The 27,708-nt window shown below is 38.4% G+C and overlaps 2 protein-coding genes across 7 annotated transcripts in view; one reads left to right on the forward strand and one right to left on the reverse strand.

Moving 5' to 3' along the window:
• DHRS9 (dehydrogenase/reductase 9) lies at window positions 1-27,590 on the reverse strand. 2 transcript variants are annotated; one of them, XM_082764002.1, is made up of 5 exons: window positions 27,547-27,590; window positions 3,771-4,118; window positions 2,496-2,754; window positions 1,196-1,359; window positions 1-355 (listed from the first exon to the last, which is right to left on the reverse strand). In XM_082764002.1, the coding sequence occupies exons 2-5, from the start codon at window positions 4,087-4,089 to the stop codon at window positions 129-131; spliced, it is 969 nt and encodes a 322-aa protein (XP_082620128.1). In that variant the 5' UTR covers window positions 4,090-4,118; window positions 27,547-27,590; the 3' UTR covers window positions 1-128. The 2 variants fall into 2 exon arrangements, with proteins under 2 accessions (XP_082620128.1, XP_082620127.1); XM_082764001.1 differs by lacking the exon at window positions 27,547-27,590 and adding an exon at window positions 25,638-25,998.
• Window positions 10,009-27,708, forward strand: part of ABCB11 (ATP binding cassette subfamily B member 11) — a 45,547-nt gene continuing 27,847 nt past the window's right edge. For 2 of the 5 annotated variants that reach the window (XM_082763995.1, XM_082763996.1), the window contains exons 1-9: window positions 10,009-10,132; window positions 14,333-14,429; window positions 19,424-19,445; window positions 19,845-19,892; window positions 19,988-20,036; window positions 22,109-22,350; window positions 24,009-24,096; window positions 25,042-25,175; window positions 26,960-27,131. In XM_082763995.1, the coding sequence (XP_082620121.1) occupies window positions 14,360-14,429; window positions 19,424-19,445; window positions 19,845-19,892; window positions 19,988-20,036; window positions 22,109-22,350; window positions 24,009-24,096; window positions 25,042-25,175; window positions 26,960-27,131 (825 nt within the window). In that variant the 5' untranslated portion in view covers window positions 10,009-10,132; window positions 14,333-14,359. Of the gene's footprint in view, window positions 10,133-14,332; window positions 14,430-19,423; window positions 19,446-19,844; window positions 19,893-19,987; window positions 20,037-22,108; window positions 22,351-24,008; window positions 24,129-25,041; window positions 25,176-26,959; window positions 27,132-27,708 lie in introns of those variants that run through there. The other 3 variants (XM_082763997.1, XM_082763998.1, XM_082763999.1) reach the window with 3 other exon arrangements.

The following is a 27,708-nucleotide window of genomic DNA, read 5'->3' on the forward strand; positions in this document are numbered from 1 at the left end:
AATAGATGTATTTCTTACATTCATAGGGCATGAGGGTGTATTTCAGGTATGGTTTGTATCATGTTGATGTAAAGGACAAATCTTACAGAATCGGCCTTGTCTGCAATGAAGAATATATTGGCAAAGATTTAGTTTGCGTGGGAAGCTGCAGGCTTTGCTCTGTTTCTCAGGAGTAAAAAGTCTTGTACAGCTGCTGGCATTTTTGAAAGGGGAGTCCAAAACCACTTCGCATCCTGCCCAATGATGTAATGGGCGCGTGGATAGAGGCTTGTTAGGGCATGCTCCATGCACTCAACAACGAGGGAAATGTCCTTGTTAAGGCAGATCTTGGTCAGTTTTTCTTTCTTTGCTGCATCTGTAAAACTCAAATAAAAGACTGTTCAGTGACAGGAAAAGTGACTTTTAACTCTTCATCCAACACTGATCTGTGCAGTTTCACTAAGGAACTGGTATTTGTTGTTTCTCCCTACAGAAGAATTCATAGCAGTTTCTGGGGACCAAGTACCCCATCCATAATGATGTTGTGATATAGTTTACTCCTGAGCTAGCCTAGTTACCCTTTACTATGGCATAGTCATGGCACAACTGGGTTTGTATTGCAGTGACAGTAGCTCAGAATAAACCTAACTGTGAAAAAGGCCAAGGGAAACAAATGCTGTGGTGCTTGTAAATGAGTCTCTCTTAGTAAGGAAATTGCTTTGCAGAAAGCTGTGAAATGCAGTTGTAAAGAAGAAACTTGATGGGCAAGAAAGCCCAAGACAAACAGTTTCTGTTGAAGCAGGCTTAAGCAAGTAGTCTCTGTCAGGCAATTCCTGAATGGCTTCCTCACCACTGGGGTTAGCAGAAGCAAAGGGAATTTATCCCTATTTGATTACTGAATAAATAAATAATAATGACAGAAAAACACAGCAAGCACATTGGTTGTTTACATCATCAGATAAATGTTTTTCTGTTTGGGAGTTTGCTCAACAGCTACACTCCAACACAAATAATTAATCTTTAACTGAGATTTGAATAAAGTTTCCCTGAACGGGTTTTTTGTGTGGATAACCATATTGTGATGCAGAGGCATTTGAAGAGTAACTTTTCCCATGTAGTCTCTTCAAAAAGTCAAAATGATTAGAAGATATAATGCCCTTTTGCAAGGCTTTCTCAGCAAGAAATACATCGATTCTTTTTATTCAAATGGCCTCACCTTTCTGAAAATACTCCTCTCCATACTGCTTTTTAGTGCTGGGAGGAAGCTGATTCCAAATAATCTCCTTCTCTTTCAGAATCTTTACTGGACTGGATAATGGTGTTTTGAACAGTCCAGGTTGAATGCAAGAAACATTAACTCCAAAAGCTTTCATATCTCTCCTGCAAAGACAATGCAACAATTTAATCTCATTAGACATTCTTATTAATATTGTGGGATTATTTTTTTAAATATTTTTGTATATTTTTTTTCTGTACTAATACTTTTATTTCTGGTTTTACATGGCACACCAGCACACAAATACTGTGAGGCACGCACAGTTGTGAACTTTGAACCTGTTATCTCAAAATGAAATAGGGATGAACTATCTTACCTGTTTAACAGAGTGTGAACATATATAGGCAGTGACTGTGCAGTAGCTAGCATATTGTATTTCACACCCTATTTCACCTTGCAGTTGCTCATTAGTTATCTGACTTGCCTGTAAGACTGTCTGGCTGCCTAAACGTAAGTATCTAGAGACGTTTCACATGTCTTAGTGAGTCCTTCTTAACCTCCATCTGATGCTCTAGATTGGTACACATCCTTTTGGTCATGTCTCCTATCTGTCAGCCCTGTGCAAGTGTCATGGATACCTCCTGGTATCTAAAATGGCCCTATATATTTAGGCACACAAATTGTTCTTTGTTTTACATGAAGAAGCCATAGTGGTCTCCAGAATTAGTGTGTTATATTCTCTAGATCTCTCTAATGATTCGTATTGTTAAGAGAAGACACTTTGGAGAACAAAGCTTAGACAGAAATTAATATCGTGCAAAAACTCATTGTATGTGGTTTTGGTGGTGGTGGTGCTTGTGGTTTTTTGTTTGTTTGTATGTTTTTCCTTCCCTCTGGATGGGCTGCTGTTGGCAGTTTCCAGTTGCACTTTTAAACAGGAGAATGAGGTTCATACTGCAGAGACATCTCAGTTCCTTTGAGTCAAACCTTCTCTATAATAAGGCCCCTGTGCACACTGAGGTAAGTTAGTTATGAATATTCAAGAGTACCAACTACACCACAGTACCACCTCAGCACACCGTATGTGCCAAACCGGCTTTGTATCCCAGGCTTCAAAAGTGACATAATATATGCTGAGAAAAGGCGCTTTTAAAAAGAATTATCCCAAAGTGTCTAGTATTTTTCAGTTTTATATCAAGTGCCAGGCTTGTAGATCAGCTTCTGTTCTGCATGTGCTGATTTTCAGTTAGTCTGTTAGCCTAGGAAACAAAGAGCAGTCTTTCCTCACAGTATGTTATACCTTAAGCTGTCATTAAATCCTTCTACCCCAAACTTTGAAGGGCAATAACCTCCACTACTGAAGGCTAGGCGACCTCCAACACTGGATACGTTTACTATCCTTCCCTTTGCTTGTTTTATCAAGGGAAGCATATTTATTGTAACATTTATGAGTCCAATTAAATTAACTTCAATTGGTTCTCTAAAGTGTTCAATATCCAACCAGTCTGTAGGAGCGGATGGCCCCATAATTCCAGCATTATTAATAAGTCCCCAGAGACCTGCAAGGAAAAAAAAAAAAGAACATTAGGAAGCAAATTTTTGCTGTATGTGGTAGAATAATTGAACTGGGTGAGACTTCACAGCAAGTCAGTGATGGGTCAAAAGGACAACAAATCTGGTTTGGCCTTACTCATAGCTTTTCATGGGGAACAAGATCACTTTTTGCTGGAAACCAAGCACAGTTTTAAATAAAAGCAATCTGAATGATTTATAAGCATTTTTATGAAAAGAGGAAGGGTAACATGGAGATTGAACTTTAACCTTAAGTATAATCGGTACTATGGCACATCATAATAGACCTGATTTAAGGCTCAAAGTTAGTAGAATCCAGCCCGTGAATCTTGTGCCTTTGTAAACCCTACTATACTAGTCCAACTGAAATCAATTAGCATTGGTAATAGGAGCAGCAATTTGTCTTGCATGACTTATTGGGTCAAAAAAACCAGGATTTTTTTTTTTGTGTGTGTGGCCTGCAAAGCAGTATTTCAGAGTAGTTACATCTATTCCCTATAGTTTTCAAGAACATATATTTTTTGCTATCTTAGAGTGAGTGCTTAGAAGTCATGTATTAAAAATTTTCACATTTTAAAGTAAGTATTCTTTAAGCTTGTTAAGCAGAAATTTCTTTCGTTTTTTCCCTAGCCTTGTAACATAGCACAGGAGTTGCTGAGCACTCACACCTAAATCCAGAAGTGCATGCGAGTGTAAGCATCTAGATGAAGGTTCCAGGAACTGGATTTCCGTTCTTATAATGATATGTCAATAAATCTGACTTCTTGAGGAAGCATTCACAGATACTTAGCTGTCACTAACCACTAAGCAGATGTATAAACCCTGCCTCTAGTGAGATCTCCTTCCATGTTTCTGGAAGGCAGTAAGACATCCATACACACTTGTCAAGTGTCAATTAGAGTAAACTGTGAACATAGCATGGTGTTTTGGGGGAAACTTTATTGCAATTGTTATTATTATTAATTTATTTTTAATTTTGGAAGGCAGATATCTTGGCACTTACCTTCTGACTGAACTTCAGCTTTGATCCATGCAGCCACTTTCTTAATACTGTCTGAATCTCTCACGTCCAGCAGCACTGTCTGAAGTTGGTTAGAGGTCTCAGCTTTTAGCTCCTTGGCACCTGTTTCAGTTAGGCAGCTGGCAAAAACACGGAATCCCTTTTTATCAAAAGTCTTTGCTGCCATATTCCCAAAGCCTGTGTCACATCCAGTGATGAATATATATTTGCCATTGAGATTTGTAACCTTCATCCTGTCTCTTGCCCTCCAATGCCACCACAGAGAGATGATGCCAAGGAAGAGTACTACGTAGAAAAGCATTTTTACTGAAGTTGTTTGGACACGTTCTTCTGAAATGAAAAACAAAAATTGCTAGTTATTAAGGTATAGTTGGTTGGTTTTCCCCAAGTTACATGTCTTTATGAATGTTTATGGAAAAAGGTTTCCAGGAGATACCTAATGCAATTGGCTAAGAAAATAATTTGAAATACATGTAACAGTGTGCAGATCTTTACAACTGTTACTTATAGACAACCCATCTCTGCAGAGCAAGATGCAGTGAAGTTGCATGTACTATAACCAAATTTTCTTTTGGCAAAACTTAATTTAAAAAGAAATTGCAAACACCTGTCATGTTTTTAGTCCCCTATATAGGAACAGGAATACCACTGTTATTTTCTGCACATAAGAGCTGCTTTCTGTTCTGACATGTCAAGTTTTTATTGTGTAATTTTTAAATTAAGGTATATATTTTATATAATTTTAATTTATAATTTACTAACAATTTTAATAGTTTTATAATACTACATTATTTTTATTGCAAGTACTGTGGCTGCTCATGGTGCTTCTCTACATAAATCGGTATGCTGGTGAATGATAGCTTCTTGTGCTGACTGGTATTGCAAAAACTGCAATGCAGAGATGCTAGTTTTTGTTGCTTAACTTCCTCTGCAGCATCAGTATAGAAGAAAGTGTGATGAAGTAATTAGGCAGCTGCCCACCCCATGTGGTGTTTCATGGTTGCTTTGTTAAGACAAGGAAACTTTTCTCTGCATATGCAAGCATTGCAGACCAAGCAGAGGGAATAGTTTCCCTTCTCCTATGGCAGCATTAAAATTACCACTCTACCTTTCTTGCCTGCACCCACCCTATTTGCTACAGCTTGGTGGCAGGCACAGGCTGGCTCCCAGAGCATGAGGCAGACCTGAGGCCTCGCGATGCCTCAGCTCCTGCGGGAAGGCCTGGGCGGCAAACCGGGAGTGCAGGGGAAGAGACTGCTGGAGCAGGGGACGCGGTTCTGCTGCAGCTGTGAAGATGTTAACTAAATAACAAGTAGGTTAACATAAGGAAAACATAGTATGGGTTTAATCTTTAATTAGGTTAGTAAATAAAAATAAAAGCCGAATTAGTAAAGCTGGTGGAAGAAAAGGCTCATCGAGGCCTGTTTTTGCTACAGGAACAGGCATGTCTACAGACATGGGATTTGGACAGTGTGGTAGCTGGTTAACTTCTGGTCCCTGTGGTTGTTAGTCAGTGGGCTGGTGGGACTTCATATTAAAATACTGAAGTGCTGAAATTGCAAGGTTTTCAGTCAGAGTACTTTGTTTCCAACTCCAGCCTGCAAGGGAGACCGAAAGGTGCTGCACCTGCCCTCAGTTGCAGGATATGGCAGTGTAAAGATCTAATTTTTTATAGAGGCCACAAACCAAAGAAGAACAAAATCAGAAGGCTAATCAATAAAAATTATATATATTTTTCTAGTTTCAGGGGGTAGGGGGGGGGGGGGGTAATGAGAGGCCCTGGGTCAGAAGCCCTGAAGGCATTTTGGAGAAGTGTTTGGGAGAGCTGAGGCACGCAGGCCAGACAGGCCCATGAGGAGGCGCCATCTTGACAAGAACCGCTGAGGTAACCAAGGAGCCTGGATGCGGGGGGAGTAGGAGGGGAGAGGCACTCTCAGAGAGGTCTTTATGAAAGTTTTTATTTTTATTTCAACACACTGAATCACTGTTTTGACAAAAATTACATTTTTTTTTTCCTGTCTGATGTTTTTATTTGCACAACAGTTTGGAATGGAGAATCACAGAATCACACAGAATCACAGAATTTCTAGGTTGGAAGAGACCTCAAGATCATCGAGTCCAACCTCTGACCTAACACTAACAGTCCCCACTAAATCATATCCCTAAGCTCTACATCTAAATGTCTGTGGAAGACTTCCAGGGATGGTGACTCCATCACTTCCCTGGGCAGCCTGTTCCAGTGCCTCACAACCCTTTCAGTAAAGAAGTTCTTCCTAACATCTAACCTAAAACTCCCCTGGCTCAGCTTAAGCCCATTCCCCCTCGTCCTGTCACCAGGCACGTGGGAGAACAGACCAACCCCCACCTCGCTACAGCCTCCCTTGAGGTACCTATAGAGAGCGATAAGGTTGCCCCTGAGCCTCCTCTTCTCCAGGCTGAACAAGCCCAGCTCCCTCAGCCACTCCTCGTAGGACTTGTTCTCCAGGCCCCTCACCAGCTTCATCGCCCTTCTCTGCACCCGCTCAATCACCTCGATGTCCTTCTTGTAGCGAGGGGCCCAAAACTGAACACAGTACTTGAGGTGCGGCCTCACCAGAGCTGAGTACAGGGGGACGATAAAAAATACAAACGAGAAAAAATACATACAAACGAGAAAAAATACATACAAACTTTAGTCAGATCAAGGGGGTGAATGAGTGGCATATCCTGCTTCTAGTATGTTAGTATGTTTCAAAAGCAGATGGTGAGAAGCTAGCTATAGAAACAGGGCAAGTAACCAGAGGTAATTCCCTCACCCCGTATCTCCCAACCTACTTGCTGGAACAGCTCTAGACATTGTTTTGCAGTTTCAGGATAGCATATTTTTGTGGCCAAGAACTAAATGTGTTATGACTTGGTGACATTGAGCAGACTTAGACCATGGGAGGAGAAATGTTTGTTTCGTTCTGTGTGCTAGCCTCCCACCCAAAGGTATCCACGCCTGGCAATTACCCACTTGGACTTCATACTTTCCATAGCAAGAGAAGATCACCTTTACACAAACATCCCTATTGTGCCCAGAGGTACTTTCCTTATTTCACTGTAAGGGAAGTATCAACTATTTGCTGTTTCAGTGAAGAAATGTAGTCTGGTTGCAAAATAGGAACGTTGACTTCTTACCAGCAAACAATTCTTTGCTTGCAGCTAAAACCATAAAAGCAGGCATCAAAAGAGGAAGACTTGCTCTTCCCTTAGGTGCAAAAAGGAGGTTTTTCCTTTGTGTAGAATACTTGCTAAAGGTGCTTAGAAATGGCAGTAACTTTTTCAAAATTTGTGCTAAGTTGAAAGAGGTAACGTACATAAGCACCTCGTGGGATTAACATAATTTCCTTTTCAATAGTGTAAAACTCAGAACAGTAAGCTCCATGTAAAATTCACTTTGCCTTGTACAAGGTGAATACTAAGTCATGTTTGTGTAATTGCTGCGGTGCCAAGGAAAGAATGAAGAGACAGCATGGGGGTACCTGCCAATCTGACCAACTGTATGCTTATACTGACAGTTCCTGCAGCTTCTCACTCTTCCAGTCTTTGCCCTGATCAGAGTTCCAGAGAAGGGACTCTGTTTTCTTCCAGCCTGATTTTTTTATTTGTGTCCTCTAAATATATTTATTACTGTGATAGTTTTTTTTTTTTTTTTCAGACAAAATTGATAAGTAGTATGCAATGACTACTCCAAGAATGGATGTGGAAGTCAGGTGCCTAGTAATTCAAGCTGTAAACTGCATGTACTTTAATTAAAATGTTGCTTATTTAAAAACCAGGGTACAAGAAAATAGATTCAACTAGCTTTATTCAGTATTCATTTTACTTCAACTTCATATTATTTAGGTGTAAAAATGATGATAACACGTAGAGCAAAACAACAAATACAATTTCAAAGACCTGGAAAAATAAAGATGCCAACAAATCGGTTTGCTTTGTTTTTCAAAGGGCATACAGATAAAGCATAATGTGGAAGCAGAAGTGTACTATGATATTGAGATTTGCTTTAAAATTCTTGCAATTTGAAGTGCTATCAGTGTATGTGGCACAGTTAAGATAGGAATTATACTCAAGTCAAAGTCATCCAGTTTTTGGCTCCTCAGCTCTGGGATCACTGTACATTAGCTGCAAAAATTAATTTGGCTATGAATGGCTACGAAATAAATTAATGAAGCGCGAGAGCTGTCTGCTCAATGCCTTCTGTCCAGCAGGCTAGTCCAGACTGCTGTTCTTGCATACAGACTTCAGCACAAAACACTGAAATAAGCTGATCATCTGGAACCTTAGCCTGCAGTGACAGACTGAATCTGTTTACCTGGTAGAAAAATGTAACCACCTGCTCCTCCATAGCTGTCAGCATACAGAGCTAAATTTCTGGGTATTTTGCGGAAGCTTTGGAAGCATTTGTGTGGTTGCTGCTACTACCTTTGTTCAATACTGCAATAAAGATCAATGGGTTGTAGACTGCAGCTTGGAGCAGAGGAGTACTCTGCCAAAATAGCACATGGATTTTCATTTCTTACTGAGAAATGATCTGTCCAGGAATATCTAAGATTCATTTTTATTCACTTGTTCCTGCAAACTGTTGGAAAAAAATCCACAAAAGAGAGGATAACTCTGACAATATACTGGCCTAAACAGCCCTAAAATTCAGGGAAAAAGCAATTATTTAACTTCATTTGGCTCAATGAATTTTGATATTTTTCTTCCTGTGCAAAGAGGTATTAAAATGATGCAAGCTGTAAGGAAAACGGTTTCCCCTCAACTCAGACTGTGACTGAGGGGAATTATTCTGATGGTATTGCTCATGTTTCATGAAGTAACTAATATCTATCATCTATTTCGGCTCAGAGATGTTGTATGTGTTTCCTACCAAAATAGGTGGGAGCATCTGTTCTCAGTCTCCTGGATTTACTGAAGTCCTGCTCTCTAGTTTTTTAATTCAGTGACTAATTCTTCTTTAATTGAAAGGTCTCTAGGGCTGAATCTAGCAATAGAAACTTGAGCTTGAGTTTTCCCTTCCCAGGACACTGGAAGGAGACAAAGTGCAAGAAAGCTTGAGAAGATGAGGTGCATTTGGCAATTTTTCCTCTAGAAGTTGTAAAACAGGAAGGTGATTGTGTGGCAGTGGGACCAAAACTGAGTACTGTATTTTCTTCACCTTGCTATGTTTTCTTCCACCTTTTCCACTCCTGTATCCTGCACTGCAAGTAACTATTTTTCTCTATGGCTCTGATATGTGGTGGACAAGATAATTAGTACCGTAGTATTATCTTAGTGTTATTCTCAAGGCTATGCTGTGTACTTTAGTAGAGATGTAGATGACTTTTTGTTATGAAAATGGGAGATGACACCAGGTTTGGGTCTGGTAATGCTGTTGTTGTGTGCACTGGAATGATGCTCAAAAAGGGAAACAGCTCAGGTGAGCTAAGTTTGATTCTGATGCATTTATGTGCATGAGGACCTTTCATGGAAAGTTTGAGAGTACAGAACTAAGGGGAGCCAACAGTCACTAAGATAAAGGTAATATCTTTCCATGTCGTTTTGTCAGCCAAGGCTCTCTGTAGTGAGAACTGATTTCAAAGGGGAACTAAACCAAGTTTGCCATTTACCTGTAAACCCTGCAGGTGATGTTGGCTGGGGCCGCGACATTGTCCCTTATTAAAAAGTCCACAGTGGGCTCATCTCCAGTGAGAGCTCACTACTGCTCAGTAGTTTCCTTGCTTTTAAATGTTCATCTTTTAAAGGAAGAATACTAAAAATGTATATGTCCTGGAAACAGGCAAGCTATGTGTTAGAAAACCGGGATTCTGAGCAAGTTCTCAATCTGAACTTAGCATAACTTCCAAACCAACTTTTGTACTATTCAGCTGATGTTGCTGCCTACAGCAAGGACAGTAGTTTACACCGAATTATTACATGGGTAATAAAGTAATTCTATACTAATAGTGATAAATAATGCAGTAATAATCTCTTCCAATACATTCATTGTGAACGGGTTTTTTTTATTATTTATTTATTTATTTTTCCAGAGAACTATCTGGTCTCTTCATGTATAATTGCTTTCCAAGTAGCCTGACTTTATGTTGTGAGATTACATTAGTCAAATTTAAACCCTTCATTAGATGTCAATGAACTGTAACCAGTGTGACCGTGTGGTTATTGACCCAGGTGCAAATAGCCAATGCCCAATTTAAAGATTCAGTCCTGCCAAATGGGTTAGAATAATGAAAACATAATGGGAAATGGTTGGGTGCTTCACTGACTAATTGAACAGAATTCTTCCAATTTGTTCTACAATAGGTGTTTTTTTACAGCCACGGGTGAGTAACAAATATATCATGTTTAATGTTTCAGAGATAACTGATGGAACTTTCTGAACTGAAAGGTGCCTGTATTTTTCCTTCAAAATAATCTAATCCAAATGCTAAATTTTTGTCTGTACAGTTAGTGCTTTTTGAATGGGACTATTTGAAGAACAAGACATTCAGGTCATATTTTGAAGCAAAGTGTCTTTCTGCATGTATGCTGTCATTAATATCTGAGCAACATAGATTAAAACAAAAAAAGTGGGGGGGGGGGGATAGAACTTTTTACAACCAGCGTTCAATGCCCTCTACAGCATATATTAATTTATCACTGTTTGCAAAGTACTCTTTTTAAAATCTGGATTTTGAGTTCCTTATCCATTTTTGTTTATCAAAAAATCCTGTGGTCATACCTTTACTGGCTAGAGTAAAATGCAATTTCACTTCAGTGCTGTTTCTCATATATTCTCTGTTGCTAGTTTTTATTCTGTATACTCAGGGGCAGATGAGATTATCTAATAATCTTCAGTTATCTCTGATTTCTATTATCTACGTAATTCTTAATGGAGATATCAACATCTGTATTTTTCAAGATGTTGTAAGTGGTCCCCAGATAAACGTCTAGACCCTAAGGTAGGTTATTTTAGTATTCTAATTCATCTTGCTAATCTTCTATATTAATATAAGGTAATAAATGATGCCTGCTGGACAGGATAGTATGTGGATAGTATTTGATGCGTTGAACTTCAGAAAATAGAGCAAAAAATGTTTTATTCCTGAAATATTGGGCAGTCACATTTAAAAAAATTTAAAAAAAAATTGAGATAATTCCAGAAAGTTTAGCCCTAGCAAATGTTTGTAACAAGAATCCCTGCTCTAGTCTTTCATCTTTTTTTTCCCCTATTTTTTAAAACTGCATCAGAATTCAAGTTTAAAAGAGTTGTGAGATACATCATAATGTTAAAATACAGTGTCAGAATAAGCACTGAAGTGAGACTACTCAGCATGATGACAGCACTGAAGGGACAGACTGATTTTTACAGTGTTCCACTAAAAAAATAATATAGATATTATGATTTCATAATAGATATATAGGTATATAGGTATAGATATTATGATTTCAAAGTCAAGTAATAGCTGAAAGATGATGAGGCAGAGAATGACTTTGCTTTGCTGAGCTTTTGCCTCCTTCATCAATTTACAGTATGACACTTCTTTATCTTTCTGAAGCAGGAATGCACTGTATTTTTAACCACTTCCTAGATGGGAGACAAAATCAGTACTATGCTTGTATATAATTTAATTTAAATCAGGTTTATAATTGCTGTGAATTCATGAAGTATTTTAAAGCTGCTAGAATGTGCATATAAATACCACCCTTAAGGTTTAGATTCATTTTGTTTGCAGAAGAGGAAGAAATATAATTTCTTTACTCCAGCAGAACACTTGTTTTCATAATCCAGGTAACATTTCCAAATGCGCTAACTTCAGTGTAAAATCAGCTGTTTGTCTATTAGGTCAGCTTTCCCTATGCAGTTCCATTACTTGTGTGCTATCCCAAGCAAAGCAGTTTGTACTAGAACTGGAAACAAATGATGGCTTCCTGTAAAAGGACAAATTGCTGGTAAAATTATCATTGTTTGGAGAAGGAAACATGAGTGAATGGTTGAAATTTGTATTTTCTGTGTGTCATAAATTCAGTCATAGACACTTTAACCATTTGAACCAGAAATCTGTAAATAATAAAAACATCACAGTCTTATTTTTCTCACACTCATGGCTTTCTTTATTTTTTTATTTTTATTTTTTTGAACATGTCCTTCCTAGAAACACATACCTAGTGTTAAAAAAAACAGTCAAGCCTTAAGATCAGTTGCATATTTAAGCTGTATTTTCCTTAGAATCACTTCACTGTGAAGGGTTCCTCACTGTTAAACTTATGTTTTGTAAATGTAGCAGAGTCTTTGTTTACAGATCTCTAGCTTGAACCTCACAACTAAATTGACACTTAAAAAAAAGTCTTGACATTGTGACCAATTAAAAAACTGCTAATGTTTTGCTAGCTAATAATCTTTTTTTTTTTTTTTTTTAAGAAACTTCTGGAACTTTAGGATAATTTGAGAAAACAGTTTTTGGAGATCTGTTTCAAACTATTTCAATTTATCAGCCACTGCAAAAGGCAGGATGAAGAAAACAGATCAAGCTTTGTATTTTCACTGAAGAAGTTAAAATACCAGGAATATAGGCTTGCTACTAAGGGAACCTACTTCTATTTCAATATAAACTGAGTTTTTCAATATAAAACTTTATTATCTGGAAATTAAGCCCTTCTTAAAACTCCTCTTCTATATGCCAGATGCAAATTCAGCTGAATTGAAATTTAATGGTTTGTAGATTAGACCTCATGTGAAACAGGGTGATGTGTATATGATGCTTTCCTTTCTAGTCAGAAGCGGGTGTTGCATGCTTTCTCTGTTAAAAAGTGTAGTTGGGAATGTGCACATGGTAGAGACTTTAACCAAGGAAATAGCATAGCCTTGTTTGGCCCATTTGCCATCTGTCTGAGAGAACAGAAAAATTATGATTAAGTTTATAAATTGTTTCACTGTATGTGGGAATGAATAAAAAACCCTGTGGTTTTACCTAGTCAGTGGCTATTGTAGTCCTCGTCAGATTTTTTGCTGTTAGAGTACTGATTTGGCTTTACCCATGTACTTAAAGAAAGAATTTGGTTCACAATCTAGGGGATCACGTAACGTGAAGGGGTCAATGTACTGACCAGTGGCTCAACAAATCCTCTCTGCTCATCAGAAACTTCCAGGCAAGAAAAACAACATCCATAGAGTAGCAATTAATGAACCAATGCCCAAATTAAGGGAGATACTGAATGCAGTTCTGCAGAGGTCTGTCTTACTTCTAGTATAATCCAGTAATATTGATAATGATATGGGTGACAGAATGTATGATATACTTATTAAATATGAGCATGACATAAAAATGGGAGAGACTGCAGATATGCAGAAGAGCAGGACTAGAATTCAGAATCATCTTAATGAACAGGAAAAATGGGCTGAAAAATTTAAAGTGCTATAAAAATCCGGTAAGAGCAGACAGGAGTAATCAACTGTGAAAATACAGTTTGTAAAGCAACTGGCTCTGTAGAAAATTGTTTGCAAAAATTAAGTGGTTTTGTGGGTTACAAACTGAATGTGAATCAACAGTGTGATGCTTTTGTGGAAAAAAAAAAAAAAAGAATGTCACAGTGGGTTGTATAAACAGGAGTATAATCTGTGAAAAGTGAAATAATCCTTCTTTTTTCGGTGTTGGTTAAGACTGGTGCTATACTGCTGTTACACACTTAGCACTTCAAGAAAGACTTACTAGAATCTAAAGGAGACTAGTGAGAGTTATCAGAGATTTGGGAAGTACGGCCAACAAAGGAAAATGGAATGAAATGCTTTATTCTTCTGAAGAAGGTAACTTTTTAGTATTCTCCAAATGTATACAGCCTACCTGCAAATTGGAAGAGTATTATTTCCATATCCATGGTGGATTGCTTAAGAAGTAGGGGGCTTAGATTCTGACATATAAAATTCAGATTAGATATTAGGAAAAACCTTATTTTAGCAATAAGGATAGTGAAGCACTGCAATTGCTTGTGGAGGTCTCCATCTTTGATAAACATCCATCAAAATGACACAAGCATAATTAAATTATTCCTTGGATGTTTAGAATTAACCAAGAAAAGAGAAGGGTTCTCTCTGTTAAGGTTCTACTGGCCACTTAGCAGCTTGGCCAGGCCCTGCTCACTGCTCCCTTGTAATTGAGGCAGGATCTGTCATTTTGGGCTATAATCTACAGATGTCATCTGCATAAAAGCAGTAGTTAATTTTAATATGACCAGGGCTGTTTGCAGTACGCTGCAAAGCTCGTCAGAACCACTTCCATTTAAGGTAGGAGGTACTGAAGCCTTTTGAAGGATTTGCACTTTGGGGTGCTATGGAGATCCTTCTCCAGGATGTTTTTCTATTGTAGTTTCACTGTGCCTGGGTTGTCCATTCTGTTACAACCTGTGCTGTAATCGGGGGCATTGCCCTGGGATGAGGGCAAAATGAGGGCAAGGATGAGGTAAGCAGGAATTTAACATAATATTATTGTATGTTCAAAGGCTAACATATGCTGATACTATTTTTTTTCTCCACCCCTTCTCTTCAGGACTTTGGATTTGAGTAACTGATCAACATGTCTGACCCTGTTGTTCTACGTAGCATCAAGAGATTGGGAGAGGATAACTATGCTTTTGATTTGGATGGTAAATATAAGGAGTTTATTGTACAGTCAGTTTCAGATTTTATAAAGCATGTAAAACTGGTAGTGGGTGGTCTAAGTGGAGTGGATAGTCAACAGAATACAAAGCAAATGCTCTGTAATAAATAACACTCTTATGTAGCACCTGCTGCTGTTCTGTGAACCCGTGGGGTATACTGTCTGCAAAACAACATTTCTGTAAAAGCTATGTATAACAATCCTTTCTGGGGGACGATCTTTACTTACCAGCCTACATATTCAGTGTCTACCTAGTTTTTTGTATTCAGCACTTTGGTGTACAAGTAAATGGAAAAAAAGTCAAAAGTTCTGTCTACCCTGGTTTCTAGAGCTGCTTTCATTAAACGTATAAATCTGTAGTGATATCTACAGATAGATAGATAGATCTGAGAGGCATTAAAATTTTATATTAAATATGAACTATACAAGAAAGCAAAACAATAGCACATAATGGAAGATAAATTGCAATAAAATGTAATGTACATCTGTACCTGCATCATACGTAGAGTAAAAGGGGTTCAGAAGAGGATTCCACCACTCAAGTATCACCAGGTTCCCTAAGTAAACGTCTAAGTCTGTATTTTTAAAATCCTTGCCAGCTGGGGCCTAACTCTGGATTTATTTAAGCTTTCATTAAAAACCTTCTTGCAGAACCTAACGAAATGCTCCCGGCCATGCATGAACTAGCCTGTGTACTAAACACGGGCATTATTGGGATTTACAAAAATGACCTTCATTCCCAGTTTCACTTGCTCCAACACAGGAATAGGTGTTTTTAGGTGGGCTCTGAACAGAACAGCTAGATGAGGAGTGTGCTTTTTTGTCTTAGGTTCTCTTTTTTTTTCTTTGACTCCATCAGATTTGTTGGAGCAATCAAACTGGACAATGATAAAGACTATGGAGTTTTATTTCATTTGAAAAATTTTATGACGGTTAAGAAAATCTCTGCAATAATCACTGTAAGGTCATTGCTGTAAATGTGAGCCAGAGATGTGGCAGGGCATATTTGTTTCAGAATTTCCTTGGGTTTTATGGGATTGCAGGGGGATGTTTAAGGAATGTTTGGATGTGGTACCTAGAGACATGGTTTAATGCGTAATATTGGTGGTAGGGGGTCAGTTGGACAAGATGATCTCGGAGATTTTTTCCAACCTTACTGTTTCTTTGATTTTATGATAAAATAAAAGCTGGAATGCTGTTTTTGGTGGCTGACTTTAAAATCTTCATCCGCAATAGGATGTCTTAAGGGACTGTAAGCATAATGGTAGAGTTTGAACGTATCTGGAGTATTCATTTTTGTCTTGGACTGAGCCCTGGTTGTGTTTATCTTTGTAGAGACTGACTGGCATATGCAAATATAAAAGCAGCTGTTCTTTCAGCAGATGGTACATGTGATTTTTTGGGGGGTTTGAAGTTAGGAAATGAACAAGAGCTTTGTGTGTAGAAGGTGTTATGTTCCCACCTTCTGTCTCTCTGTGCCAGCCAGACTATTCTTTTGGTTTTAACCATCCTCATCGAGTATCTTTCACTTTGCTGGGATTATTCTCCTGGAATAGATAACCTCCTGTTGAACAGAGCCAAGGTGCTGTTTTTGGTAGGAACTTCAAATCTATTGTAAGAGCTGATAAGGTGATAGCGAAGGACATGATTCTCCTAATAGCTTGAACGTGTTCATAGACAGCATTAGGCATTGAAACAGGTTGCCCAGGAAGGTGGTGGAGTCACTGTCCCTGAAGGTGTTTAAGGAAAGGTTGGACCTGGTGCTGAAGGAAATGGTTTAGTGGGTAACATTGGTGGGAGGGGGATGGTTGGACCAGATGATCTTGGAGGGCTTTTCCAACCTTAATGATTCTTTGATTTTGTGATAAAATCAGAGCTGGAATGCTGGTTTGGGTGGCTGATTTTAAAACTTGCAATCCAACAGCAGCAACTTTGGCCCCATGAATGAAGTAGAAACCAACGTGAGCATTTCTGAAAGTCTGCTCTCTTCCCAGGATACTACTACCCCAGCACATGCTGCCCTGCATCCTGGTGAAACGAGCAGCTCTCTGCATGCTGAAGCAATGCAGACCTCCCCACTTACTTTCCTTTTTCTTTTTTTTTTTTTTTTTATTTTTAATTTTATTTTTTTAAAGCTTTTAACTGAGGCTGCTAGCTGAAGGCAGTTTAAGTGCTTGGGACATTTTGGGTACTAGTATTTGTTGAGAGGGGGAAAAGACTGAACAGAAAAGGGTAAAGGGGTATGCCTTTTTAGGGCAGAAAACCTCATGTCTGTTCCAGCCATTTATTTAGATCTCCCAGATTGACTGTATTTATCTAGCTGTGCTGGAAGGTTGCTTTTTGTCTACTGGCTTGTCTTTTGCACTTGCTGTTTTTACTCTTTATAGGACTTTAGCAAAAGACTTTCTAGTGGGATCATACCCACTCTCCTTTTTACAGTTAGGAGTTTTTGGCCTATTAAGTGTTGTCTCTGGTTTCTCAGTTTCCTCAGAAATGCAACTGTCTTCTGCTTAATGTAGTGTGCAGTTTACTGAACTGTTAGAGCACCTTTCCCAAGGCAAGCATCAGTGCTTTAAAATGATACTGGCATTCTGCTGAGTGATTTCTTCCACTCTTTAATTTCCAGTGAGGTATTTTTCAATAACCATGTTCTGTACATGTTACTAAGAATTATCACACTCTGGGTTAAAAGTTGAACACTGCAACTGTAGGTATAGTTAATAGCCAACTTTAGTTGGGAGCCTTTTGAGTACAATTTTTCTTCATTTGATTCAAGTATCAGATTTTCTCAGGCTTCCTTTTTCTGTGTTCTCACAACAGCAGTAAAAACTCAAATTCTTGACCATGTTCTGCAGCTTTTCCTTGATTCTACGCTTTTTCAAATTGTAATTAAAAAAAAAAATAAATCAAAGATTACTATAGCTTTTTTCTTTACGGTTAATATATTATTTCATTGTCCCTACGTTATTTTCTTTACTATAAAAATCATGTTGTGTCCTGTCTTTCTAGTTTTTTGTTTTTTTTTTAATTACAATTGTGAACTATTACTCATCTGTTTCTTTCCTTCAATTTAAGCATAGGTAATGTCATTCCAATTTTTCTTCCTGCTTAGAAACTGCAGGCCCACAACAGCTGTACCTCTGTTCCTTGGACTTTTGAATAGCATTGCTATACTCTTGTTTTCCTCTTCAGATTTATAGATTAAGGTTTATTCACCTTTGGAGTGTGCTTATTTTGCTCTCTAAATCAATGTCTCAGAATGCTGTGCTTTTTCACCAGGTACCAGGTTCTTTTGTTCTCCCCTTAAAATTTTCCTCCCATTAGCCTTTTTCAAATCTTTCAAATCATTATAGACGTCACCAGCTGCCAACCTCCAGCAAACTGAAAACAGATGTTTCTTTTTCCTTTACAACCAGTTGTTTTCTAACACCAGATGATTCTTTGTACTAATAATTTGGAATTATAAAACCTTCTGGAAAATTTCTGGAATTCATGGGATGTACGTATGTCTTTATTGAAAATATATTTTCTTTTTACCATCCCTAGGTAACAAACAGAGCAGAATAAAAGTGGTGTTGGCTAAAGCCACATAAAGTTATCTTACTAACTTCATATAGGAGATGCAATCAGCTGTTCTGCTCAGTCCCGAACTCGGACTGCTTAATTCTAATGTTGCTGCCTTGGGAAATGCAAAAACCTTCAATTGGGTAAGAAAATGACTGAGGCAGAATTTTTGGTTGCAGTGATTTCTTTGTACTCTCTCTGAGTGCTGTGAGGCAAAGTCCCTCTGTATATGCTCCTTGAGACAGACTAGTCCATGCTCTACATACATGTATTATCACTAGATGTGAAAATAGGAAGGTGACTGGTTGAAAAGCATACCATGGTTCTGAGTCTGATGCTAAGTTGCCAAGTACATGGTAAACTTGAGCGAGGTGCATATGCCATTAGGTTATCCAAACTGTGCTATCTACGTATGTATGCGTATAGAATGCCCTTTATGCATTGTCATGTCAACAGACTTATGGCAAATGTTTCAGCACTTACGATGACACTTCTTTGGGGTAACTGTCAAGCTGCACTTTAGGTATGACATCTTTAATACCATCTCTTGAAAAGAAGCTAAATACAGACCTGTCCTGGGGACTACAGCACAATTGAATCGGGTAGCATAGTTCCATTTCTCTAAGTTACAGTTCCTCAGAGAATATCCCAAGAAAAGACACCAGTGTCTATTCTTACTCTCCAGTGACACAGCTGCCCCTTTTCTGCAGGATCTGCAATCCCTAAGTTGTTGGAAGGCAAGAATGATGAGCTACAGCTCCCTCCTTTCAGAGAGCACACATGGACTGTCAGCAAACTGAACTGTTGTGAGGTATTTCGTGGTGCGACAGTGTCCAAGTGAACTAGCTCAATACTAGAAAAAAATGTTTACAATGAAAACGAGTTGACTTTTGGCAAATGTTTTTGGCGCATTTTTTCATGTGGGGGACTGAGAACTTAAGACTACTTCTTCAAGAGAAAACAGGCATATATTGATATTAACTTGCTAGGGCATTTTTAGACCCATGTCAGTTCTTCACAGAATCACAGAATTTCTAGATTGGAAGAGACCTCAAGATCATCGAGTCCAACCTCTGACCTAACGCTAACAGTCCCCACTAAATCATATCCCTAAGTTCTACATCTAAACGTCTTTTGAAGACTTCCAGGGATGGTGACTCCACCACTTCCCTGGGCAGCCTGTTCCAATGCCTCACAACCCTTTCAGTAAAGAAGTTCTTCCTAATATCTAACCTAAAACTCCCCTGGCTAAAGGGAGTTTTAGTCTTGTCCCTCACTTGATGTGTTAGTGGAAATAAGATGCTTTATAATTTAGGAACAGTTCCCATGGGATTCCAGGGTTTATTTTTCATATGCCTGCAGAAGATTTTGTACTTGAGTGATAATTATTAACTCTGGATTTATCTTCCCCAACAGGTAACAGCTTCAAGAAATCAGAGTAAGTCGTACACAAATGGAACAATCAATATTTCTAGGAATATTCAACAAATTTTATGTAATCATATCAAATTGAAGCATTTTATCACAAAATAAGGACTATCCAAACATTTGGATGATAATTGTTTCTCTAATTGACCTCAAAGAATCCATTATTACACCGATGTTTTGAGGTGCTGATTATAAAAACAATGCGTAAGCCTTCAGATCATTTTAATCTAACCTCCACTCTAGTCCCCGTCTAAAGTTGAAAAGTACCATAAAATTACTGACTCCAAAGAAATCTGAAATGGCTTGTTTCTTCAGTAATTTTAGGCAAAATATCTCAAACAAAATGTAATTTCAGAAAACTAATGAAGAAAATAGAAGAAATGGTTTTAAAATCTCATTTCTTTGCTAGGAATTTCTATGCCTATGAAGAACCTTCTGAAAAAAAGAAAAGTGAAAAGTGAGTTAAGTTCAATTCTGTGTACTATCTTTGCATATAGAACAGAATAAATACTAAAATACAAGTTTATAATTGTATGTTTTCTGTTCTTGAAGGTCACCAGAAAAGAAAGAAAAAATTGTCCGTGTTGGCTTCTTTCAGCTGGTAATAAAATCAATGAATATAGATGTCTATATGGTTCTGTAGAATAAGTGACAATAATGTATGCGGTTGTTTTGGGGAATAGCTGTGAATAAGCCAAATTTGTAAGGAATTAAACTATTTGGCATGAGATCCTGCCGTTAAAATCGATAGGAATTTAATAGAACTATTCTTCATTTTGGTAGTTCAGTATCAGTATCTGTGTCATAAATGTCTATTATACAAGTTATTTTGAACCTACAAGTAGATATGGGGACAAGCGTTAAGTTACACATTAAGGATCTCGGTGACCTCAGTTCAATCTTATTTCTGCCAAAAACTTGCTGTGCAATCTTTGGCAGATAATTTAGGTCCCTTGTAGTTACTGTATTGGTATCATAAGATTTGGTAGCTATAGAAACTTGGAAATGCTCAACACTGTGTGGTAGGTCTAGCCTTAGGTAGTGCATTTGGTGGGTCTTGGAGACCCATCAAAAGAGATATGCAACCCAGCAGCATGCAACAATTTTTATTATTTCTATTTTGCATGTAGTTTTTGCATGTTGCCTGTAATGTGTCCAAATTAATAAGGTCCTGACTGTAGTACTGAGCTAGTGCAGTTACATCCATGTGGCAAATTTTAGCTTGAGAGAACAGACAATCCACACCTGACAACTGTGGATGTGCCCAGAGATAGAGAATAGTGGAAAAATACAAAATGCAATTTCTGTATGGCAATTGGAGCAGGAATCACAAGTCTTTCCTTCCCTGTGAACTAGCCTACACAGAACTAAGCATGTACAGAGACTTAAAACTACAGAAACCAAGAAAGCTCTGTTCCACATTGTATATTTGTTTGTTGAGCAGAAGGGTTTGAATTTTGTACCCTTTAATGCACAGCTGTTTAACTCCTGCAGTGCAATTGCTAAACACAATATTTTTGCATCAGAGGTGCTGAAAGATTAGATACCACATATCTTTGTACTTTTTGTGGCTCTTTTAATAAGAGAATTCTTAGTTTTCTTATGAATAAAGTTTGCAAAAATGTGATAGTACTACAGTTCACACTTTTTTTCTTTTTTTCCCAGAAAAAAAAACCACATTTATTTCTCTTGTATGTTGACTTGTTTTTCCGTTTATCTTGTTTCTGTCCCAACGTCCCTTTTCCATTTGTGCTGCAAATTCCCACACCTTCTTCTATCCAACACTTTATAGCACCTACAGAACCTGGACAGGTTCTTCAACAGGCTAAAATTCTTCTTCATACTCTTATTTCAAAATATATAGCATTTGATAGTAATTTTATATATGCACAATTTGGTCTATACATTTACACGACTTCAACCTGAGGATCAGACTTCACACAGTTGTGACCAAGGTAACTTAAATCACTGTATTTTAGCTGAGTCACCAGCTGCATGTGTCAATGCTCTTGGCCCATGGCAAATGTAAGGCAATAGGGCTTAGCGCAATCCTTTTTTTACTGCATAATGAATCATGTTTCTATATATTTCTCGTAGCTTAAGAGCCTGTGCACAGTTGACTGGCTTAGCTAATGCTTTTCAGGATATTAACTACGAGAATTTGCTCTGAGACATTTAGGTGGCTTTCTACCACAGCACTCCAGACTTCTGAGAAATTGGCAAGCTCTATTCAGAGGCTTTGCACATTGCCCTAAGGCTTTTTCCTTCATTCCTTCCTTCCTTCCTTTTCCCTTTCTCCCTCAAGAAATCTGCACAGCTGACTATATGTATGGATTATAATTACTATTCTTAATCTTTTAGCTACTGTCTGGAATGATGATAATGTGGAATGATATTGCACTATTAATATTATATGATAATACATTCATTCACATGATTGGATTCTGCTGTCAAATACTTAAGGGGAGCTCATCATAATTTATGAGACTGTAATTACAGGTGCAATTAGATTAGATTGGAGAGAGAGATTTGTCTTCTTTCTGTATTGAAGAAATGCTGACATTTAAGGAGAATGGTTTTGTATTTGATCCACCTGATTAATGATTTATCAGTATACAAGGAACATGGAGACTACCTCTCAGCAGAGACCATATTTTTTTTCTGTCTCTTTAGTTTCGATTTTCTTCACCTATGGAAATTTTAATGATGGCTGTTGGTAGTTTCTGTGCTATTCTTCATGGAGCAGCCCAGCCAGGCGTGTTGCTTGTGTTTGGTGCAATGGCAGACACATTTATTGAATACGACATTGAAATGCAAGAGCTTAAAGACCCAGGCAAGATATGTGTAAATAACACCATAGCGTGGATTAATGGTACAGTTCATCAGAATGAAAGGAACACCACAATAAGATGTGGGTAAGTAGTACATGTGCTTGTTTCTTCTACTGTGTTATGATGGCTGTGTTATTATGGTCTACAATGTATTGCTACAGAAGGTCAAGCTCAGCTTTTAAAGTTTCTATTTTGTATCCATAGGGCATAAAAGGAGCATGGTTTTTGTTACAAAGGCCTGTTTCAGAGCTAAAGGGAGAGAAAGACAGCTTGGATATTGTTCATTCAGCTTTAGGTGTCAGCAAGGATATTCTTTGGTGGTGATTGTTCTGATAACATATATCCGCTATGCATCTGAAATGACTTAGATGTTTTCTGTGATGACCTACTAGGTAATAATGTCTTCTGGACATTTTTGTTAGGACTTAGGTGCTTATAGGTGCCTGATGACTTCTGAGCAAGTTCACTAAACTTTAATCATTGAAAAGTGCACTTCTGGAATGCAATTCATTTTAGCTTATGGGACATGTCTAAGGCAGGTCTGATGGACTGCCCTTTAACAGTGCCTGTTTCTTCCCATTAGTTATAATAAAGGAAGTCTAGATGAATCATTCATATATGGAAATCTGTCAAAGCCAAATTTGAACCTGTAACCATTCTTATGACTTGGTTTGCAGTGCATCGTTCTGAGAGTTTTCTAATCTCTGAGTGGTAGTAAATTAGATAATTCAAATTAAAACTCACTTGTCTAATGGTCTCTGAAATTCAGAGCATATGAGAGGTGATCCACATTTTTAAATGTAGGTGGCCGGGGCCAAATTATATCCAGACTGTCCAAACCAGCCCCTGATAAGGGGCTGGCAGTTGTGACAGGATTTGCTACAGACCTCTGTTTCTCTCAGGCATTAACTAGCCATCAGGTAGGATACATTAAAACATTAAAAATGGTAGTGGGTATTTATGATAGACACCTGGGTTATTTTCATGATGGTGTTTTGCAAGAGATCAGGTCAGGTACATAGTTTTCTCTTTTGGCTTAGAATGTGAGTATACCAAATTCGGTGGAAACAGAATAAAGCTTGTTCTTTGCAGGACATTTAAAAAAAAAAAAAAAAAGTCTCAAAGAATATCCGATAACCAACAAAAAAATGTTTGTTTCAAAGAAATCTGAGTGCAATACCAGCAACTCAGTGCCCTTCAGTGATATTGGGAATAATTTAATACTACTACTTGAGCTGAAAGAGATGATCATTTCAGGTTTGCAAGAAAGTAATACTTGAATTTACTTCAACCTCCTTCATTTTGCTCTGTAAAACACTGTTTAAATTCAAGTGATATTTATTTGTATAATGGTACAAAATAAGCTAATTCAACATCTAATGAAAACTTATTGGGCAGCTCTTCCCAGAAAAAAATATCTTACGTGTGTTGCTGTTGAGCATGCAGTCCAGTGGGGTTTCTCATCTGGCCCTTGCACACCGCACAGCTGCTCCAGGATGCAGTCAAATTTCCTGATACTCGCCAGCTACACACCCCTGTGCCAGAGGGAGAGCAAACAAACCAGCCCCTGCTAGCAATAGCCTCAGTATTGGGAAACAATGCTTCTGGTAATGAAACAAGCTGATTTACCACCTAACTTGACTCTAGGCTTGAAGAAGTGGCAGATTAGAAATATGTGAGAAACATTAAACAGTATCATTAACTCTTTTTTTTTTTTTTTTTTTTTTTTTTTTTTTTTTTAGGCTGCTGGACATTGAACAAGAAATGACCAAGTTTGCAGGTTACTATGCAGGAATTGGTTGTGCCGTACTTGTGTTAGGATACCTCCAAGTCAGTATTTGGCTCCCTATTTTGATTTCAAGGTTTAAGTCACTAAATAATTAAGTTTATAATAACTATGTTTCCTTTAACTGCTTAGTCAACAGCTTGCTTGAGCAGAGCAGACACTTTCAGTTCTTATCCTATCAGCTGAAATTTGTTAGCTCTGACAATCTGATACCTCCTTGGATTTGTGCATGCATACCTTTGTACACAGATGTGTTTTACCCAGTGAGGTAAACACATGCTGTTCCTTTCACACCAGAAGAATTATTTGCTCAAGTGTGGTTACTATGGAAGCCATATGCCCTCCTGAAATAATAGCTAAAGGGCATGCAGATTCCTAGTAGGCATCTCAACTGAGTTGAACACTGTGTTTCATATATAGAGATGTTATAAAAGTAATAGTGTAAAATAGTGTAAAATTGGTGTTGGAGGAGAATCACACTCTACATATTCTATAGTAGTGGTTCAAACCTTATGACTGATATACATGTAAGCCACAAGCTTGGACAATTCCTGCAGAATCTGCTAGAATCTGCTGCTTTTGAAGCTTTTTATAATCACAAAAACCATTTGTTATTCTCCTTCCTAAAAACTGAGGGCTTTGCTGAAGAGTAATGGCTGCCATCCCTATATTATTTACAGCTGTACATGGACTTTTTTTTTCCTATGGCATTCATGTAACAGCACAAGTAATTAACCTTGCATTTTCTCCTAGTCTGTCAAAATTGAGACAAATGCTCGATCCAGAGGCTTAAAAAAATGTTGGATTATTTAAAGATCAGGGGCATAAAGCAACTACTGTGTGTGTGTAGCTAGAATATATTTTACCTGAATAGTAAGTTATCAATAGCCAAATTGCTTTTTCCCATTTTAGCCAAATTGCTTTTCCCATTTGTTGGGAGTAGAAAGACTTTTTACTGCAATTTATCAACCACATTATGCTCTTCCCAGATATGCTTATGGGTTATGGCTGCAGCTCGTCAGACACAGAAAATCAGGAAAGCATATTTCAGGAAAGTAATGAGAATGGATATAGGCTGGTTTGACTGCACATCTGTAGGAGAACTAAACACCCGAATTTCTGAGTAAGTAATTGAGAAAAAAACACGCAAGAAAGAACATTTGTACACTTCTTTTCCAAGCACAACAGAGTGCCAATAACTAGGCATTTGACAAACGCTTCTAGTATAAAGTAGAGCTATGTACCTGGAAGCAGGGACCAGGCTAATGGTCTCCCCCATATTTAAACTGAGTGCTGTAACTCTTAAGCTACAACTATTTCCCTTTTATACCTTTTCTGTCAGTGAATTTTGTTTGCTTGTTTTTGTCACCCCATCCTGTCCTTCTATTCTCTTACTCTGTGCCCAGTCCTCTCAGAGTAGTCTCTAATTTGCCAGTGCACGCCCCTCTGAGACTCGAGATGACGGTTTGAACCCCCTCTCATGTAAGGGAAAAGAAAATTACACATACACTTTGCTCTTGTTAGCTTTTAAAAGAAAAGAACAAGGTTTACTTAATCTTCTGCTAAAGCAGGTACAAGCACCTACCTTTAGAAAAGGACCCGAGGTAGGTGGAGCAACCCTCTTGTCCTGAGTGAACATTTAGCTCTGAGAAAAATGGAGTTTAAAGCTTGCTTCTTCGCTTAGTGGTTCCTGTTTACAGGATGAAGGCAGCTGCAAGATGAATATGCCAACTCTAGATGGCTCTCTGTTCTCTGTCATGCCTGCATAATAGTAGGGACGATTGCAAAAGGTTTTTGTGAAGTTGAAGGGAATTTTTTTGTCTTTACTCACCGCCCAGTGGTGTCTATGATTTTCTGTGGTGTTCTTTTTATGAGGAGTAAATGCCAAGTGTAACTGGCTGTGAGGAATTTCTGACAAAAACGATGAACTGAACAGTACTTCTCTAATAAATAACACCCAGTTCTCTGTTTGTTAGAACAATACTATCTTGTGCCCACATAAAGCTTCCTGAACGCAAAACGTTCTCAAGAAGAAATATGAACCTGTTCTTCAACTCAGCACTCTCCTGTTTTCAATACAAGACTGTAATCTTACTTAATACATCGATGAGCTAACAAATCTGCAACTTAAACGTCAGTGCTGCTTGCTCATTTTTGTTCCAAGACTTCCTAGTTCTTCTAATCTCAGGGGTGAGATAGTAGCCAAGAGTGGTAGAAGTATAATGAGTGTTTTGCTTTGAGACGTTTTTTTCTGCATTGGCAGTGGATAAGTGAGGACAAATGTACTGTGCAGCTGCGCAGGGCTCAAATGATGTTAACCACCACACCACTCTCCCCCATGTGATACAGCTGTCATGTTTTCCCAGTGCTTCCAGCAATAACATAGCACTCATCTATTGTCCTGCTCTCCCTCTCATTTAAAGAACAAACTAACTGAAAAGGTTTAGAGAGGATTTGGGAGGTGGTGGAAGGTGGAACAACAAAGAGAGTTATAGCCCTCCTCCTACCCCCTCAGCAAGGCTGTACTTAGCGCTGTATTGATGGGAGGAATGCCGTATCAGCTACTCTAGTTCTCCTTTATCAAATAGCTGCTTCCAGCTATGATGTCTCTGCCCCCTCCTTTGAATCATCTGGAGCACAGTAGTGAATGAGACTGCTTGCGGGATGTCTTTTCCTAGGAAAAGACAGTATCTTCTTGGTAGTACTCATGTATAAGTGCCTTCTGGCATTGCAAAGGTAACAGCTTTTCTCACTGTAGCCCAGGGTCTTTGGAATGGGTAATGATGGAAAGAACAGGAGTGAGAAAGGGCCCTCTCCAAGGAAAGAAAAGTAACCCCCATGTGGCCAAGAACAGCAACACAAAGGATAGATATGCTCACCCATCTTATTATTTTTTTTCCCTCCTAGTGATGTTAACAAAATTAACGAGGCTATTGCTGATCAAGTGGCAATCTTCATCCAGAGATTAACCACCTTTGTGTGTGGATTCCTCCTGGGATTTGTCAGTGGATGGAAATTGACCCTTGTTATCATTGCAGTCAGTCCCCTGATTGGGGTTGGAGCAGCCATCTATGGCTTGGTAAGTGCATTCTGAGAGGTCCACATTCAGGTGTGATGAGCAGGGAAGGTCATGTCATAGAGCTAGGAGGCTTGCTGAAAGTGGAGGCTGTTACATCCCTTTAAAGTCAAGAGAGGCAGATTCTGGTCACAGCAGCACTGGTGTGTGTGTGAGCTTCACTCCCACTTTGCGTATTCTGATTCCCAGAATAATATATCAGGCTTCCAAGATGGGATTGTTAGCATAGCTTCCATGGGGTCCTGTGCATGAATTTTATGGTTGCTGAAATCAGAGACTGGCCTACAGCATCTGATTATTACTCCACACCAGGTTTAGATGGTTAATAGATGTGGGACTTAATTTCTATGACTAGGCTTTTAGATATGACCCAGACTTGGATCTTTAAAACGTTTCAAAAACAACTGCTCAGACTTACCTCAAGCCGTCCCAGCGCCCAGCAGCTGCTGTGTCCTCCCAGTTGTTCCTGTTCTGCTCCTCCACCCACACCCTGTACCTCCCTGTCAGTGTGCAGAGGAACCAGGAGGAAGAGGGGAATCACAGGATCGTCTGCCTTGCCACCTCCTCTCCATGCTCCTCC

This window comes from Aythya marila (assembly GCF_965140915.1).
Source record: "Aythya marila genome assembly, chromosome: 6".
NCBI lineage: Eukaryota > Metazoa > Chordata > Aves > Anseriformes > Anatidae > Aythya > Aythya marila.